Source organism: Pseudorca crassidens, chromosome 10 (assembly GCF_039906515.1).
Source record: "Pseudorca crassidens isolate mPseCra1 chromosome 10, mPseCra1.hap1, whole genome shotgun sequence".
In the NCBI taxonomy this organism is placed as follows: domain Eukaryota; kingdom Metazoa; phylum Chordata; class Mammalia; order Artiodactyla; family Delphinidae; genus Pseudorca; species Pseudorca crassidens.
The window spans coordinates 65106689-65124598 of NC_090305.1; the positions used below are offsets into that span (position 1 = coordinate 65106689).

At 50.3% G+C, this 17910-nt stretch overlaps 2 protein-coding genes across 14 annotated transcripts in view; one reads left to right on the forward strand and one right to left on the reverse strand.

The window, feature by feature from the left end:
• Positions 1-837: 837 nt before the first annotated feature.
• Positions 838-15668, forward strand: TMEM42 (transmembrane protein 42). 11 transcript variants are annotated; one of them, XM_067754080.1, is made up of 7 exons: positions 838-1055; positions 2903-3049; positions 3667-11747; positions 12132-12229; positions 13157-13816; positions 14076-14313; positions 14780-15668. In XM_067754080.1, the coding sequence occupies exons 1-3, from the start codon at positions 864-866 to the stop codon at positions 3805-3807; spliced, it is 480 nt and encodes a 159-aa protein (XP_067610181.1). In that variant the 5' UTR covers positions 838-863; the 3' UTR covers positions 3808-11747; positions 12132-12229; positions 13157-13816; positions 14076-14313; positions 14780-15668. The 11 variants fall into 11 exon arrangements, with proteins under 11 accessions (XP_067610181.1, XP_067610180.1, XP_067610172.1 ...); XM_067754079.1 differs by having other exon boundaries at positions 13707-13816; XM_067754071.1 differs by having other exon boundaries at positions 3667-12229.
• The window catches only part of ZDHHC3 (zinc finger DHHC-type palmitoyltransferase 3), a 59227-nt gene continuing 49069 nt past the window's right edge, over positions 7753-17910 (reverse strand). For all 3 annotated transcript variants that reach the window (XM_067754064.1, XM_067754066.1, XM_067754065.1), the window contains exon 7: positions 7753-13887. In XM_067754064.1, coding sequence (XP_067610165.1) covers positions 13630-13887 — 258 coding nt within the window. In that variant the 3' untranslated portion in view covers positions 7753-13629. The remainder of the gene's footprint in view (positions 13888-17910) is intronic.

Sequence of the window (17910 nt, forward strand, 5' to 3'; positions counted from 1 at the left end):
TTAGAGGTAGAGAATGGACTTGTGGACACGGGGAGGGCGAAGAGTAAGCTGGGACAAAGTGAGAAAGTGGCATTGACATATATACACTACCAAATGTAAAATAGATAGCTAGTGGGAAGCAGCTGCATCGCACAGGGAGATCAGCTCAGTACTTTGTGACCACCTAGAGTGGTGGGATAGGGACGGTGGAAGGGAGAGGCAAGAGGGCGAGGACACGGGGATATATGTATACATATAGCTGATTCACTTTGTTAGACAGCAGAAACTAACACAACATTGTAAAGCAATTATACTCCAATGAAGATGTAAAAAAAAAAAAGCCCTAACCATCCCTACCCCCCAGCCCCCCACCCCCCGCTTTCTCGCTGAATCTGCCGGTCTCTAGCGCCCTCTGCCAAAGTATCTCTACGTTTTGCGCTTCTCGAACTAGAAGGTGCAGGCCAGACTCCTGGGGGTCTTGCTAAAATGCATATGCTAATTCAATGGATGTGGGGCGGAGCCTGGGATTGGGCGTTTTACTCATATTCCCACGGGAAGCTGATGCTGGACCACACCGAGTGACAAGGATTGAAACTGCTAGGCAGCGAAGAGTTATTCTACAACAGCAACCACAGTACCAGTCAGCCTTGGACACCAGTCCAGCAGTGCTCCTCGGAAAGCCTAAACGTAACACGGAGAGCCGGCCACCCTCGGGAGAAGGCTGTCCTTGGCTCGGCCAGCGGCCCCGCCCCTCGAGGCCCTCGCGGAGCCTCAATTGGTCACCCCTCTCGCGTGAGCGTCTCGTCACGTGAGGCCGCCGTCCAATCGCGGAGTGATCTCGGCCCAGCCGGTGGCTGGCGCACGGAGAGGTGGTGGCGGGCACCATGGAGGGAAGGCCTCAGGTCGCCGGCGGAGGGGTGTGCGCGGCTGCCTACCCCGACGCCTCCGCCGGATTCCCCCCGCACCTCCAGGCGGGAGCGATGCGGCGCCGCTTCTGGGGCGTGTTCAACTGCCTGTGCGCCGGCGCGTTCGGGGCCTTGGCTGCCGCCTCCGCCAAGCTGGCCTTCGGCAGCGAGGTCGAGCCGGGGGCGCCGCTGCGGCGGGCCGGCGGGTGGGGCCGGGGCAGGAGGGGCGCTGCGGGGCAGCGGGGCTTCGGGATGGAGCGGGGCTGGGAGCACAGGGGGGCCGCCTCACCAGCGCTGGCCTGTTTGGCCCACTCCGCAGCCGGGCACTACTGACAGCGTGGGCAGGAAGGCATCCCTCGACTCCATATCACGCCCAACCCACGTCCATTGTAGGTGGTAAGAGACTTCGGGGACTGAGGCTTGTACCCTTATCTGGGACCTAAAGTCTGTCCTCCAATTGGGCTAGTTCACTCTCGGGGAAGACGCACACCTTCCACATCCACTCTCTACCTCTCATTTTAAGCCCTTTGTGCCCGAACATTTCTCTCCACGTGACTGTAAAGGTGAGACACCTGTTGCCCATCTCTTTAACTCCGTAGTTAATGGCTGTTTTGACTGGTCTCCCCTGCTGGCGGAAACTTGGGAATTTGGGATATCCTAGGTATAAGAGAGACTGAGAGAAACATTCTGGACATAACCCCGATGTTGAGAACTCCTTAACTGCCTCCCCATGTCTGCTAAAGGCGTACCTTTGCCTCTCCCATCGCGAGTCATAGGCCACCTTCTGCTTGTTAAAGAGATTTCATTGCATCTGCAACCCAGGGTTAGGCCCTGACCTGGACAGTAGACAGGTTGATTCTTTAGGTTTAAGCTAATCCAGTGGGAGCTGCCATGCTCGAGGTTGGTATCCTGTTGGGTGTAATTCTTGGAGTAAGTGGTCCAAAGTAAGATGAGTGACTATGAGCCATGAGGTTTTTCTAGTCTTCTCAGTTGTGCATCAGACCGTCATAAGCCTTTACATAAGCAGGCTGGCACTGGCACATAAAATGCTTCTGTGTAAATTATACAGAGACACTCCATCCTTAAGACTCTGTATATTCACCTGCTGATGAGAAGTAAGAGGATGAGGTGTAGATGGGCACCATCCCCAGGAGAAGCAGCTCTGTCTGCAGGCAGGTTTATAACTCAAAACCAAACAAGGGGTCTGCATATCCTTTGTGTAGGAGGCTTCTAAAGATCCTCTCTTCTTTCAGTGCTCTGCTTAAAAAAAAAAGAAAAATATCTGCAAGTTCTCCAAGTGATGCCTGGGGTCACCAGTCAAATAGTCCCCCGTGTGGTCTCCCTAGGCATTGCTGTGTCCTAGTTTAGATCATGGAGCCACACTTCCTGGGCCTGAATCCTGGCGGCTCCCCACAGCTGTGGCGTTTTAGGCAGGTTACTTAATGCCTCAGGTTCTTTATCTGTAAAATGAAGTTAAGGAATAAATGAAAATGTACTTAAAACACTTAGCACAGGGCCTGGTACAGAGTAAAAGCTCAAGAATGCCCAGTGGGACCGGCCTGAGTGGGTTTTAGCCTTCACAGAATGGGGGTGGGGGTGGGGAGACGACTATTTCATGCTTTACCTGATCCCGGGAAGTGACGACTCCGCCCCTGATTTACTCATCCCTCAGACTGAGCAATAACCACTTGGCCTGCTGAGACTGAACTTCATGCACTCGTCACTGTGAGGCCAATAAGGGACTGGTGTTCAATAGAAGATAACTGGTATGGATTCGCATTTTACTTCTGCCCAAGGTCACATGGCTGGCAAGATGGCCAAATAGAGGTTGTTTCAGCTGTTAAATGGGTGTGCGCCCTGCTGAGGGTTAAGTGAAGCCCTGTGCAGGAAAGCTCTGAGGACCCCCAGGCTGTGGTGGCCCGGCTGCCAGCAGTAACCATGACCCTGGCTGCTGTGAGGGGTCTGCCGGTCATGCTGCCCAGGGCTGGTCGTGGCTGCAGTGACACTTTCTCCTGCAGGTGAACGTGGGCTTCTGCGTCTTAGGCATTATTGTGATGGCTACCACCAATTCTCTGATGTGGACGTTCTTTAGCCGGGGCCTCAGTTTCTCCATGTCTTCAGCCATTGCATCTGTCACAGTGACTTTTTCAAATATCCTCAGCTCGGTGAGTAGCCTGAGCGTACAGTTTCTCTGTCCCAAACCTGGGCTCTGGGAGGGTTCTGGGTGGGTTGTCCTTGGGCAACCCCTGCTTCTACATAGGAGAAGGGCCAGGAACTGAAGCAGAGGTTGGGCTGTGTCTTGACTCCTGGTGGCTGCCCCTCTAATCTCTAACTTGGAGGAATTCTCAAGTTAGATGGGGATGAAGTCCAACTGTCAAAAGCCTACTTGCTTGCTGCTCCTCAGGGGTCTGTGAACTCAGGCAGGAGCTGTGGAGGGTCGAGGTTCTTCTCTCCCAGGTGGGGCTGAGCCACTCAGCCCTGCAGTCCAGGCAGGGAGGACTTGGTGGACCAGTTGTGTGCTGGGCCTGGCTGCCGGCCTCTGCTGGGCTTTCTTGTGCACTTTGCTCGGTCCGATGCTGTGAGGAGGTACCCTCCCCACTTCTCCAGGTGAGATACGCTGAAGGTAACAGATGGGTTTCAGGCCCAAGACTTCCAGCGCCAGACCTTTCCTCCCACCCTAGGAGGGCACTCAGCCACAGGGGAGTCATGTGGTGCCCACCCACTGTGGTCGCATCCTGTGGGCATGTGCCTGCCCAGCCTCACAGCTGTCTCTGTCCTGCAGGCCTTCCTGGGTTTTGTGTTGTATGGAGAGTGCCAGGAGGTCTTGTGGTGGGGAGGAGTCTTCCTCATCCTCTGCGGACTCACCCTGATCCACAGGGAGCTCCCACCACCCAGGAAGGCTCTTCCACACAAGCAGCAGTAGCACCAGCGGGCTGGGCGGACCCGCTGGAAAGACAGTGATGGCGGCTCAGGCTCGGGTTGGTGTGTGGGGACTGCTTCTCAGGGCGATCTGGGTGTGCAGCCTTCTGACCCTCGGCCAAAGAGAGATGCTTCCCAGGGAACCAGGCCTGTGACCGAGCAGCCTTGCGGGTGGACAGCTCCGGCTTTGCAGCAGTGTTCTGCCCGAAGCCTTCTCGGTCCGTCTGCTCGGTGCTGTTGATTCTCACGCTCGACAACCCACCCAGTGAGCCATGGCAGGTGTGGGAGACCCTGGGGTTGGTGGGCTTCCTGTGTGGACTTGAAACCATGCTGTAACTGCAGTCCTGTTGCCTAACAAAGGCCAGTCATGGGATTTTGGAATCAGTGACTGGTGGGGCTTTCGACAACTTCACACTGATATGTCAGGCCGTCAGCATCATGCTTCTGGATTATGGCAAGAGAAGGAAAATTAGATTAATAAATACTTTTTTTGTAAGTTAAAACTGCCAGGTGTGGAATCTTAATTCTTTCCTACTTTTTTTCCTTTCCTAAGTTTTTGGAGTAAGAGCAACCAGGGTGAGCTGCAATTCCTGGAGGGGGAGTTGAAACTCCTCCCGCTGCTTCCAGACCTGGGGCTTGAATGCTCTCTGCCTGCGTGGTTCCTTCCTGACTTCACGCAGGCTGGTGCTCTTCAAATTCAGGAGCATCTGTCCATTCTCTTGGTCCCAAGGAGAAAGGCTTGACCTCAATTTGGGGGCCTAGTTTTATTTTACTTATTAGGAAAGGAAACTGGCCCAGAGGTTGCTCCCACCCCCTCATGTTACCTCTTCTGCCTTTTGGTCCCGTGGCTTTTTTGTATCTTACACCACGTGAATCTAATTCCTAGTTCAAAACAGTCTGTTTGCTGCCTGCACCCTCTCCCCGTGCATAGCTTCAAGTGCGATGCTCACCTGCCCCAGTTCCCCGGGGCTCCCCTGGCTGTCTGAGAGCCCTCTCAGCTCTCCTGAGCCTGACTGCCGGCCCCAGGAGGTCTCCTTTCACATCCCCTGCAGGAGAGAGGGCCTTCTTAGCCACGAGGCTGGGGGAGAGAAGGGTCGTGTCCAGCTGGCCCCTCCTCCCCACGCACATAGCACCTTCATTGCTGTCCTCCATTACTCGTGGCAGTGGCCGGATGCTCTCCAGAGCTGTTCTGTGACTCCCAGTGACTTCGCTGTGGCCCAGCCCCCTCTCCAGCTGCTCCCTTGCTGCCTCCTTCCCTCCCCCACTCACCGTGCCTGAGTCACCCACATGTCTGCATCTCAGCAGTTCTTAAGGCCGCCACAGCCAGTCATGCCTCCATGCTTTTGTGCCTGCTTTTCCCTTTGCCTTGGATTCCCTCCTCCTTCCCCTGTCCCTGGAAAACTCCTCCTTCATATCCAACAGGGCACAATTTGCTGCTCTTTCTGAGCTGCCACAGGGGCCAAGGCCAAGCGGTGATTCACAGAATGGTAATTGACTAGCCCCACTTTGACACATTGAAGCCTCCCAGCCTCACTGGAACGCAGAGGCAAGGTCAAGGTACTGGAACCATGGGCAAGAAGAGGGATCAGAGTCCCCACTATCTGAGATGCCCCTCTTCTCTGTGGACTATGTCCATACACTAATAAACTTGTGCATATGAGTAAACACAAACGTTTATTAAGTACCTACCACCTGGTAGTTACACGGAATCTAGGCACAGAGAAAACGGGGGCCAAATAGACTACTAGTCCAGGAGCCTGGGGTCTATCAGACTCAGAAATTAGGGGTGCTGGAAGTGTCATTAGAAGTCTTCTTTTATGATGGCAAAGATTTTATCTCAAATGCCTAATCTAATCAATGGGTTGTGGGTACCCAGGGCAGTTGAGAATGGGCGGAAAGCCCCCAAAACAACTGTGATGTCTCCATGGACTCAGGATGGGAGCCTGGAGAACGCAGCCAATTATTATTCCACCTTGAGCCCAACTTCTTGTTTTCCAAAGACAGGAAGAGACTTACCCAAAATAACCCAGTTCCATCCGTCTAGATTTCATCTAATTCTGTGCTTGATGATCACTCATTCGGGGGGACTATAATAAATGACCACACTCCTCCTCTCTAGCTTTTTGGCAGCACCTGAAGAGACTCTGCCCTTGGACTCCAATACCTACATGGGCAGCCTATGTTTGATGATGAACCAATCATCAAAAGTTTCATAATTGCAGGAATTCTAGAGTCCAAGGAAACGACCGCCTCTCAGGAGTTTGCATCTTTCCAGTACCCTGAGCTCCCTGTAGAGGTTAGCCACCTGCAGGCAGAAGGGTCTCCTGGCTGGAGTTCGGCCTTGGCTTGCGGGTGGGGCCCTAAGAATCCTGGAGGGGCCCCTGGTTGGCTTATTCTTTAGGTCAATTGTATTCCTAAGAAAAATGACACCTTGCTTTTCCAAATAATTATTTCTGGAGAAGTGATGGATCAAACAGTTTTTTTTTTACATTTTTGGTCAACTAAATTCTTAACATTTTAATTTTTGGAATAAGTAATTACTTGCACATTGTACAAAATTCTAAACATGCAAAAGTTACAGGGGCCCACCCTCCTGGAAGGCAGTTAGCGGTCTTTCATTACCGCTAATTTCATTACCGCTTTCATTACCGCTGGCAGAATTGGCCAGCCACTCATCGGCACTTATATCTTCTAAAATGCCCTGCACATCCCACTTGCCACCCTCACCCAAGTGGCTTAGCAGAGTATTTCTTCCACCTCCTGAGAGAAGTCTGGGAAAACGCACCTCTCTCCAGGCAGTCATGGTTCCAGGGATGTTTGAGGTGCCTTTTTTTTTTGGTAATCTTTTATTTTTATTCATTTATTTTTATATTTATTTTTGGCTGTGTTGGGTCTTTGTTTCTGTACGAGGGCTTTCTCTAGTTGCGGCAAGCGGGGGCCACTCTTCATCGCAGCGCGCGGGCCTCTTCACTACGGCAGCCTCTCTTGTTGTGGAGCACAGGCTCCAGACGCACAGGCTCAGTAGTTGTGGCTCACGGGCCTAGTTGCTCTGCGGCATGTGGGATCTTCCCAGACCAGGGCTCGAACCCGTGTCCCCTGCATTAGCAGGCAAAGTCTCAACCACTGCGCCACCGGGGAAGCCCTGAGGTGCTTTTTAACAGGCGCTCTAGCTTTGCTTGGCTGGCCTGCCTTTTAATTGGCTCTGACGGTATTTCAGGAATTAAGAGGTTTTAGCTAATATATCTGCGTTGCCAAAGGCATGGAGAAAGCACAGGGTGTTGGTGGGGAGTGGGAACTGTTTCGGAAGAGCTAGATATTTGGATGAATGTTACAAGTGAGGTGAAGCCTGAAAAATGCAAAACATGATGTAAGCCCAGGGGATCCCTGGGTGGAGGAGGGGCACCAGGCCTGAGGTGTGGGTCCGAGGAAGAGGGCCAGGTGGGGGAAGTGGTTACACCAGTGTCAGGTGCTCTGGCCAGATTAGAGGTAGGGGCACTCTGAGGGAAGAACAGAGCTTAGCTTCAGTTCTGCTTCTTTCTCTGGGCTGCTCTGTGAGGCAACTTGACTGACAGGCCCCTTTTGGGATTTGGGGTCTTGTCTGTGAGGAGGTATGATATCCAAGGGTATGGAAGGGAGCCCTGGTGTGGTGGGCGGGAGCCTGTGTATTAACCCTGGAGCTCTGGAAGGGCATCTATGGGAATCCTCCCTCACAAATGTCCCTTGTTTAAAGGGCCTTTCTGGGGAAGCCCTTGCAACTGTCTGTCTTGCTAGATGGGGCATCTGAGAACCACAGGCTGCAGATGGGGCTGGGTGGTGCAGGACGGTCCTTAGTTTGGTGAAGAGGGATCCCGCTTAGGGCTGAAAAGAGGCCAACATACAGGTCAGGCTTGAACTCTGGTTGGCATGGGATAACATGTCTTGAGTTCCTTAAAAGAGAGTCTGACAAAGCTCAGGATGTCAGGTTATTTATACATATACATGATTGCTGGCAACACCAGAAGCTAAAGAAAGGCATGGAACAGATTCTCCCCTAAAGCCTTCAGACAGACACACACACACACACACACATTTTCCTGGCTTGATATAACGCATCATTTTGGTTCTATTTCTCTGCTTTAACTTACCATGAAAACATGTACCTGACTCACACACCTTCTCCCCCTCTTCTCATCCCCACCCCACCACAGCTGCCTGACACAGGCAGAATTGGCCAGCCACTTATCGGCACTTACATCTTCTAAAATGCCCCGCACATCCCTTTGACAGACACCAAGTCCTCTGTGGAAAGCCTGGGCGTCTCCCTGCTGTAGACCATTGACCAAGGGTGAGTCCACTTAAGCTGTTCTTACAAACAGTGCAGAAAATCTCTCCAGGACATAGATCTTTGCTCATGTGTGCAGGTATTTCTGAGATGTGAATTCACAGTAGGGGGTTATAGGGTCAAAATATAGATACATTTTGCTAATGCCAAATTGCTTTGGGAAGAGATTGCATTGATTTATTCTCCACCGACAGATCTTTTTGATTTTTGCCGATATAAATGGTTGAATAATTTCACTGTTGTTTTAATTTGCATTTCTATTTGTGAGGCTGAATATTTTTATGTTAATTAACTATCTCCTGTGAATTGCTTGTTCATATCCTTTACCTATTTTGAGTCATTAATTTGTTCGTATTGTGTGTAGTCTTTATACAGAAAAGTGTTATTGCTGCAAATCATTTCAGTCTTTTTTTAACCTCTAAATGCCTTTCACCACTAGAACTTTGCCATTTAAATGTAGCCAAATTTGTTAATTCCTTCCTTTAGGGATACTGGGTTTCATGTCACCCCAAGAATATGTTTTCTATGCTTTTTCTAAAACTTTTGGCTTTATACTATTAGGCACCTGGAATTTAATTTTTTAGCGTGTGGAGTGATGTAGATAGAGCTCCAACTTTCTCAAATAATCTATCATTTCCTAGTGTTTTGAAATGCTGCTTTCATACATCTGGGTCTCTGGACTCTTTAATTTGCTTATTTATCTTCTCCTACTGCAATGTCATACCATCTAAAGTATTGTAGTTCTATAGTACATATTGATACGTAGTAGGCAAATGCTCCTCACCACTGTTTTTCTTGTCCATAGAACTTTTAAAAGCTGTTGGGATTGAGATTGGCACTGCATTGAATTTACCAAGTTATTGGGGGGAGAATCATGCCAAGTGACTACACTGAGTCTTCCCATCTAGGCATGTGGGATACTGTTCCATTTATTCAGGTCTTCTTTGTTACATTTAGAAAAGTTTTATTGTTCATACACAATTTGCACATTCCTAGTTGGATTACTTGCAAGATGTATTTATAGCTTTTGTGAATGAAATATTTTTCATTATATTTTGTACTTGCTTGCTGGACTATATGGAAACTATTGATTTTGATACGCTGATAGATCTAGCAAAGGACTTGACCAAACTCTAATGCTTTGTTCCTGAACGAAGGTTTCTGACGGTCTGTTTCTTATAGGGTGTCTGAATATTCCAAGGAAAAACCAGTAAACTACTGTTTTCCTTAGACCTTAAGATACAGACAAATTAACTGGGGGAATATTGTTAAAATGTGTATTCTGATTCAGCAGGTGGGGTTGGAGGCTCAGAATCTGTGTCTCTAACAGGGCTCCCAGGTGATGCCAGTGTTGCCAGTAGTGTGGCCCCCAGAGCACATTTTAGTAGTGAGAGGCTAGATGATACGTTTTCTGTGATCCATCATAAAACAGATGTTCCTCTTGGATTTCATATGAAACAACTGTTGCTAATACGCATGGAGCAAGAACATCTGTAAACGCGGGCAGGATTCCTAGGAGGGTTTGTGAAATGTCAGAGCTGGAAGAGCCCCTGGAAGCTGGTTTAACCACCTTGCTTTACATCGGAGAATACTGAGGCCCAAAGGGGCGGTGGAGTCATCTAAAGCATCAGAGCTGTGTCCCAGATCAGGTAAGTGCCATACTGGGGCCAGTTTATTCTAACTAGCCAGGGGACTGGCCTTTAGCTAGCCTCAGAAACTGAACCTCAGTTTCCTCATCTATAAAATGGGGATAATAACACCTGTTCACCGCATGGCACATCCGTGAAAGTCAAATGGGCCAAACAGCAAGAGGAAAATGGACAGAGAATGGCCTGAGTGCCTAAGAGGACCCAGGTCTGTCTGGCTCCAGAGGTCATGCTTGTTTCTGGCCCTTTGTCTTCCCCCAGGGTGATGGTGAGTGAAGAGGAAGCCTATAGACCCAGGGGGCACAGACTCAAACTGGCTAGACCAGTTGGCGGTAACAATGGGGACAGTGGGGTGTTGTGGACAAACAGGAACAGGAAGGACCGTGGTAAACAGGAGTGGGTGCTGCCACTCAGCTCATCTAACTGAGACTGTGTAGGAACGTGGGCCCTGCACTTCCAGATCTTCTGACCTTTCAGAATAAGCTAGAGGAGTGTGTGTGTTCTTCTACAATGTAAAGCTCCTGGGTCTTAAAATGCGGCAATTAATTCAAGTTGTAAAAATCACTCTGTGGATCAGACACAGCAAGTCAGAGGTTAAACTTGTCCTTAGCTTGTCAGTTTATAAACAGTGCTGCCAACAGCTGAGATGCTACTGGCACCCCTGCCCCGCCCTGGTGCCCTGTTCCAACCCTGACAGGCTGCATCTGACTCTCCAGCATGGGTTTAATCATCAGTATTCATCAAAAGCTCCCTAGGTGCTTCTCACAGCACCCAGCATGGATGCCTACGTGCTGTGTCCAGCAATGGCCAGGACCCTTCAAAGAGGCTGAGCTGAGGTTGGGACTCTTGGTTTCTCACACAACTTACTTCCCCTCTCCTGCAACATCCTCAGCTGAATGCATGTCTGTGTGTCTGAATCTTCCACGACGGTGAAGCCAGGTGAGACCATTAGATTCCAAATAAAAGGCATCTCAACAATAGCTGGACTTGAGAAATTTATCAAGTTTAGTTCCAATCAGGTGAAAGAGGTTCATGCTGAGAAGACTGTTCTCATCACAACTAGCCTTTGCCTGATGCCTTGGAAAGAGGCAGCAGCTCTGACTGGCTCTAAGCCTTGGTTGAGCGTTTCAGCATTTCCTGCTTTGGGATTAGCTTTCAGATAATTAGATTTTATTACTCATTAGATTTCAGATGATTAGATTTGATTACTCATAGGAGGGCAGATTCAAGAGCCAGCTGGGTGAAAGCGTTCAAAGGCCAACACAAATCACAGGCAGCAGGACCCACTAGGCCAGGTCGTGTGGAATCACAGGGTAGCCTGTTGACAGCTAGAAACCCCCAGCCTGGGCCACAGAACCTCACCTCCCTGCCTTGAGTCATGGCCTCGAAGAGCAGGGCCACCACTATCTGCAGTCAGAACCAAAGGCGTCCACAGCCACAGAGTCCCTCCCTGGAGACACAGGCTATCAGAAGCTGCCCACTTGCCCCGTGAGGAGGGACCACCTCTTCAGCCCCAGAGTGCATCAGCCCTGGAAGCACTAGCCAAGTAGAGTCTTCTGCCAGAACTGGTCTGGGCCTGCTGGAAATATATTCTCTCCTCGCTCCTCCTCCTGCCTGAAATCCCACCCCTCTTGCTTCCCTGAGGGGGGCCTACCTGAGGAAGAGCAGGTAGACGGGGCCTTTCCCTCGGATCTCTGCACACACCGGGCCTGGGCCTGGGCCTGCCTGCCAAACCAGAAGCAGGACTGAGGGCCAAGTGCTGTCTGTTCACCTTTGACTTTCGACAACTTCAGGCAACTTGAAACTATGGCACGTGAAACCCAACTTCACAGCCCCTACGCTTCCCCATGGTTGGTGAGCCTTCGAGGCACCTGTAGTGTAGTAGGCATGTCCAGTCTTCCACGTGGAAGGAGCCCCAGCCCCTTGGTGGTGGCGGATGACCCAGTGGTCCCTCCTACTTGATGACTGATGGTGTTGGTAAGTTAAAATCAGGAACCTTCAAGGGGGCCAATGCGGGGGTGGGGGGATGAGGGAGGGAGGGAGGAAGATGGTGAACAGCCCCACCTCTCCTGGTGAGGGAGCCTGCATACCTGCTCCCTCCATACAGCCCCTGAACCTTCTCCAAGGAAGCCACAGCCTCCTCACCTGGTCCCATCCAGACATTTCACTCTCACTCTAACACCTGAAACATCCCCCTCCTCCAGGCAGCATTGGGAGTGATCGGAGAGCACCCCTACCCCTCATACCAGGCAGGCCCATCCCAGGCCCTTACCCTGCTGAGCACTCCCAGCTCACACGCGGTGAGGACAGCCAGCCCTGTGCTCCCCGGACATGCTGCTGGACCCCAGGTCCCCTTTTCAGGAATGCCTCTCCTTGGGAACCATCTTGGATGTGGCCCTAGATGTGGTCTGTGAATTTGCTGATCCTGTTGCTTCAGTTCCTCTCTCATGGCCAAGGAGGTAAGATCCATCCCTCTGTACCTCCCATTCACTCCCTGATCCCCAGGAATAAAGCTGCCTTTGTGACCCTGTGGGCCTCCACCTCGGGGTGCAGAGGGGGCAGGCCAGCCAGAGGGGTCCTGACTTGGACCAGACCCAGGAAAAGAAGGGTGTTAAACAAGGGTGCCCCTTCCTGACCTTTGGGGTAAAGAAGACATCCCAAGGGGTGCCCCACGTCTGCCCATAGGGCTGGCCTGGAAGCAGAGCTGTGGGCAGCAGCACAGGGACCCACCAGAGATGCCCTCTCTGGTAGAGAGAGAGAGAGAGAGAGAGAGAGAGAGAGAGAGAGAGAGAGCGCGAGCGAGAGAGAGTGTGTGTGTGTGTGTGTGTGTGTGTGTGTGTGTGTGTGTGTGGCGGGGGGCTCTGGCCACCACTCATCCTTTCAGAGAGACACGATGGGCACTGTCTTGGGAGAACTGGCCTAAAACATTCAGGCCAGATTTCTGGTCAGTTCTGCCCATGTGGGTGGTTAGACTCTCTCCAGGACGGACAGTTAAATGCAGTTCTCATAGGGGAGGTCAGAGTTCCGGTAGCTCTAAACAGGTTCTTCCTCCCGACCCTTCAGTGGGAACGGACCGATTTTTAGCCACAAGGCAGGACACCTCCGAGCTGACTCAGGGATTCTAGTATCTATAGAACGGGAGCTAAGTTTGGGTGTTACTGTCATAACTCAGGCTTGCTTCCAACCTCGGCATGTCCCGTGTGTGTGTGTATAGCCTGCTGTTGGAGTCTTCTCCCAAACCAAGCCTGAGCCCTGAAGGTAGCTGAGGCCGCCATGCCTTTCTTCTAGTTTAGGCAGGCACCAGGGGGAAGCCCTTTCGGGGGAGTGACCAGAATCCCTTCAGCCTTTCCAGGTCCATCTCTCCTGATGCCAGTGTCCCACCCCAGGTTCCCAAGGCCAGCCCTGCTCTGTTCTTCCATCACAACCACACAGCCTTAGTTTTCAAAAGCCAGGAGCCTGGGCCCCAACCTTCTCAAGAGAAGACAGACATCCCAAGAAAGGACACAGGCCAGTTCTTTTCTGCCCCCAGGCTGCCCTATTCAGAGCCTCCTTTGCTGGGTGAGGGTGCACAGGCTGTGAAGGGCGCCCAGCCTCGGAGAATGGTTCCTGACAATCCCTCATGGGCAGATGAGCTCAGAGCAAGTTTCTCATCTTCCTCTGTCACCCCTAGTCCACCCCCATCCCCGAACTGGTCCAACGTGGGGAGAGGGAGGAGGGGTCAGAGGACGGCAAAGCCAAGGGGGTGGTGTGAAGGGAGCAGTGGGTGCAGGGGAGCGAGTGGTGCGCAGGAGCCCTGTGGCGATGATGCCGGCACGTAGGATGATGCGGCTGCCTGGTGCCTGGCCCTCTCCCCACAGTATCATTCATCTATCACCTCCACAGAGTCCTCGTCCTTCCTCTGCTCTGAGTGCTCCTCTGTTGTTTCTGTGTTCTCAGTGTCTGACAGCGATGCCACCTGTCGCACCCAGCCACTGTCACTGAGAGGCTTTGGATGACGCAGTCCGGAGAAGGGGTTGAACCAGTTCAGGGAAAAGTCCCCACCAAAGGTCTCTTTGACTGACTTCCAGCTGCTTGTGCGTTCCCTGGGCTGGTGCTTTCGTTTGAGGCGCTCAATGCCCTGGAGGGACAATGGGATAAAGAGGGTCAGCGTGGGACAGCCGTGCGCCATCTTACACACCCCAGGTCCCGGCACAGCAGAGCACCAAGGCCCAGAGCCAGGGGTTCCCAGAGGGTGGGGAGGGGCTCAGAGCAGCATAGCAAGCAGGGCCTGTGTTTCCCACCAACTGCCCTCCTTTCCTTCCATAGGAGCAAGGGTGCCCGGCCAGCTGCTGCGCAGTGACCAGGCTGCCCAGTGGCTAAGGGCCAAGGAGTAACATCTCAGGCCTCTGCAGGCATGAGCTGGGCCATCTGTCCGGAGACCACCCAGAAAGACAACCCCTCCCCAAGTATCCTGGGCCACTCCCCCTACAGCAGGCGCAGCAAACCCAGCACGAAGGAGGATGATGCGGTTAAGGGGGACAGCAGGAGACACACGAAGCGTGAGGTGAGGAAGCAGAGGTGTGCACAGCGAGTGCCAACATGCAGCGGGCAGCTGGAGGGTGCACGGGGCCGCTGCGAGGGGGCAAAGGCTGGCGTCGAAACTGCACATGCAGTAGACATGCCCTGTGGCCTCTCCCGAGCTGCCCACTCACCTGCCTCTGGGTGTCGGCTGCGCCAGGCCACAGAAGAGGGTGTTGGGAAGGGGGAGAAGCCAAAGGAGTTAAAGGCACAGCCAGGCCAGCTCTCCAGGCCCACCACACCCTCTGCAGAGGCTTTACCCCCACTGGGGCTCTGCCTCCTCCATCTCTTCTGGAAGCCAAGGAGATTTGTCGTGGGCTTCCCAGGCACAGGTACTGCTCACTGACAGCACTTTCCACCTCGGAATGACCTCTGAGTACCTAGTTCTAGGTTTTCTCTTCTTTTCCACACAAGATCCTTACATAACCAGCATAATTCTTTCTATTGTGCAGGAGAAACTGAGATACACGTACAGACTGAGATCTGGCCACACCTGGGCCAGTTCCTCTCCACCACTCTTTCTTCCCACACCATCTCAGAGGTTTAAGTTTCTTGGCTTTTGGAAAAATGGTAGGTTAAAGAACCTGATCTCAAAGTATCTCCTCATAAGATACTTCCTAATTACCGAGGGTAAAACAGTACCTTTACAGTAAGGAAACTTCGCAGATATAACTTTAACCAATTGAAGTTAACATCACCAATAATGAAATGTATCAACATCACGTGCCCTCCGATACGGTGCCCCAAGAAGGACAGAACATCACTTCACTGGTTTTCCTGCCCAAAAGGCATAATCTCAATCTAATTATGTGAAAACATCAGACAAATGCAGATGTCAGGATATTCCACAGAATATCTTCAACAGGATAATAATCTTCAACAGGATCAAAGTCTGATGAAATTGTTTTGGAACCAGACAGAAGTGGTGGTTGTACAATATTATGAACGTACTAAATGCCACTGAACCACACACTTTAAAATGGTTGCTTTTATGTGATGTGAATTTAACCTCAACTAGAAAGAGGATCAGGTTCATGAAAGACAGAGAAAGACTGAGGAGGAACTAAAGACACAGGACAAAGGATGCAATGTGGCATCCTGGAACAGAGAACGATACTAGTGGGACAACTGGAGAACTCTGAATAAAGTATATAGATTGGTTAATGGTATTGTATCAGTAAATTTCCAGGTTTTTATATTTGTGTTATGGTTTTATAAAATGTTTACATTTGGAAAGACTGATTGAAAGGCATATGGGAGCTCTTTGTACTATTTTTACTAATTTTTTTTTTTTGGTTAAGTCTGAAATTATTTCTCAATAAAAAGCTAAGAAAAATCTGAGACACGATTTATGCAATACAGTCTTGAACACGGATTAATAATGAGAAGTTGGAAACAATCAAAATGTCCAATAATGATGGCTAAGTAAATTATTCTATAAAGCACAACACTATGCAGTTATTGAAAGTGGCATCAACAACAAGGGCCTAATTTTCAAAATATACAAACAGCTCATACAACTCAACAACAAAAAACAAATAACCCAATCCAAAAATTGGCAGAAGGCCTAAACAGACATTCCTCCAAAGAAGACATATAGATGGCCAGTAGGCACATGAAAAGATGCTCATCATCGCTAATTATTAGAAAAATGAAAATAAAAACTGCAGTGAGGTACCACTTCACACTGGTCAGAATGGCCATCATCAAAAAGTCTACAAATAATAAATGCTGGAGAGAGTGTGGAGAAAAGGGAATCCTCTTAACACTGCTGGTGGGAATGTAAATTGGTATGGAAAACATACCAATGGCTGCTATGGAAAACAGTATGCAGGTTCCTCAAAGAACTAAAAATGGAGTTGCCATATGATCCAGCAATCCCACTCCTGGGCATATACCCAGACAAAATTATAATTTGAAAAGATACAGGCACCCCTATATTCAAAGAAGCACTATTTACAATAGCCAAGACATGGAAACAACCTAAATGTCCATCGACAGATGAATGGATAAAGAAGATGTGGTGGGGAGATATACACACACACACAAACACACAATGGAATACTACTCAGCCATATAAAAGAATCAAATAATGCCATTTGCAGCTACATGGATGGACCTAGACAAATACCATATAGTATCACTAAATGTGGAGACTAAACTATAACACACATGAACATATCTAAGAAACAGAAACAGACTCACAGACACAGAGAACAGACTTGTGGTTGACAAGCGGGAGGGGAGGTGGGAGAGGGAAGGATTGGGAGTTTGGGATTAGTAGATGCAAACTATTATACACAGAATGGATAAACAACAAAGTCCTATTGTATAGCACAGGGAACTATATTCAATATCCTGTGATAAACCACAATGGAAAAGAATGTGAAAAAGAATATATATATATACATGTATAACTGAATCACTTTGCTGAACAGCATAAATTAACACATCATTGTAAGTCAACTATACTTCAATAAAATTTAAAAAAAAAGTGGCATCAATACAGTTTTACATACACTGGAAAGTCCTGTCCACATGGTGACAAGGGAAGAAAGCAAAGTTGCATCTGACATCATTGTGGAACCTGGGGTTTGGGGATGGGATTTTATTTTATTTTTTTAAAATTAATTAATTAATCAGCTGAGTTGGGTCTTTGTTGCTGCGCGCGGGCTTTCTCTAGTTGCAGCAAGTGGGGGCTACTCTTCATTGCAGCGTGCGGGCTTCTCATTGCAGTGGCTTCTCTTGTTGCGAAGCATGGGCTCTAGGCGCCCGGGCTTCAGTAGTTGCAGCATGTGGGCTCAGCAGTTGCGGCACATAGGCTCTAGAGCGCAGGCTCAGTAGTTATGGTGCAGGGGCTTAGTTGCTCCACGGCATGAGGGATCTTCCCGGACCAGGGCTTGAACCTGTGTTCCTTGCATTGGCAGGCAGGTTCTTAACCATTGCACCACCAGGGAAGTCCTGGGGATGGGATTTTAGATTTGATTTATTTCTGTAGACTTCCCACATGTTCCAAATTTTCACCAAGAAGCAGATGTGACTTTTATAATCAGAACAAAAAAGCTGTTTCAGAAAATGGACCTTATTGACACAACTCTTGAGGGAACCTCACGTGGGTCTGGGGCACAGGATGCTGTGCTATTCACGGTCCGGCCCCTCACCAGGCCTCCCTCCTTAGCGGGAGCGGCAATGGCCAGCTGAGTGACTTGCTTTGGGGATTCTGGGTTCCCTTCCTGGGTGATCATTTGCAGCCTGTTGAGAGAGGCGTTCTAACCATGACTGCAGGGGTGCTGGGATGTGGCCACTTGGCAGACCAGGCTGCAGAGGGGACACCCAGAAATGACAGACTGGCTGGGTCTGCACTGACTGAGCTCACTCAAAGCCGTGACTGTGGGTCCTTACAACCACCCCGAGAGAAGGCGGGTGTTAGTACTAACGCTCGTTATAGGGGAAGACAGGGGTTCTGAGAGGCTGTGACAGCGGCCGAAGCTCATCCTGCTGGTTGTGCCTCAGAACCAGGATGAGAACTGGTGTGTTCTCTCTGCTCAATGCATTTTCAACTCTACTGCAAATCCTCACTCAA

Bases quoted from the DNA above. Each gene is read 5' to 3' on its own strand.
- TMEM42 (XM_067754073.1), top strand. From the start codon at position 864: ATGGAGGGAAGGCCTCAGGTCGCCGGCGGAGGGGTGTGCGCGGCTGCC. The intron at 1,056-2,902 runs GTCGAGCCGGGG...TTTCTCCTGCAG, and splicing joins AGCTGGCCTTCGGCAGCGAG to GTGAACGTGGGCTTCTGCGT. The intron at 3,050-3,666 runs GTGAGTAGCCTG...TCTGTCCTGCAG, and splicing joins TTTCAAATATCCTCAGCTCG to GCCTTCCTGGGTTTTGTGTT.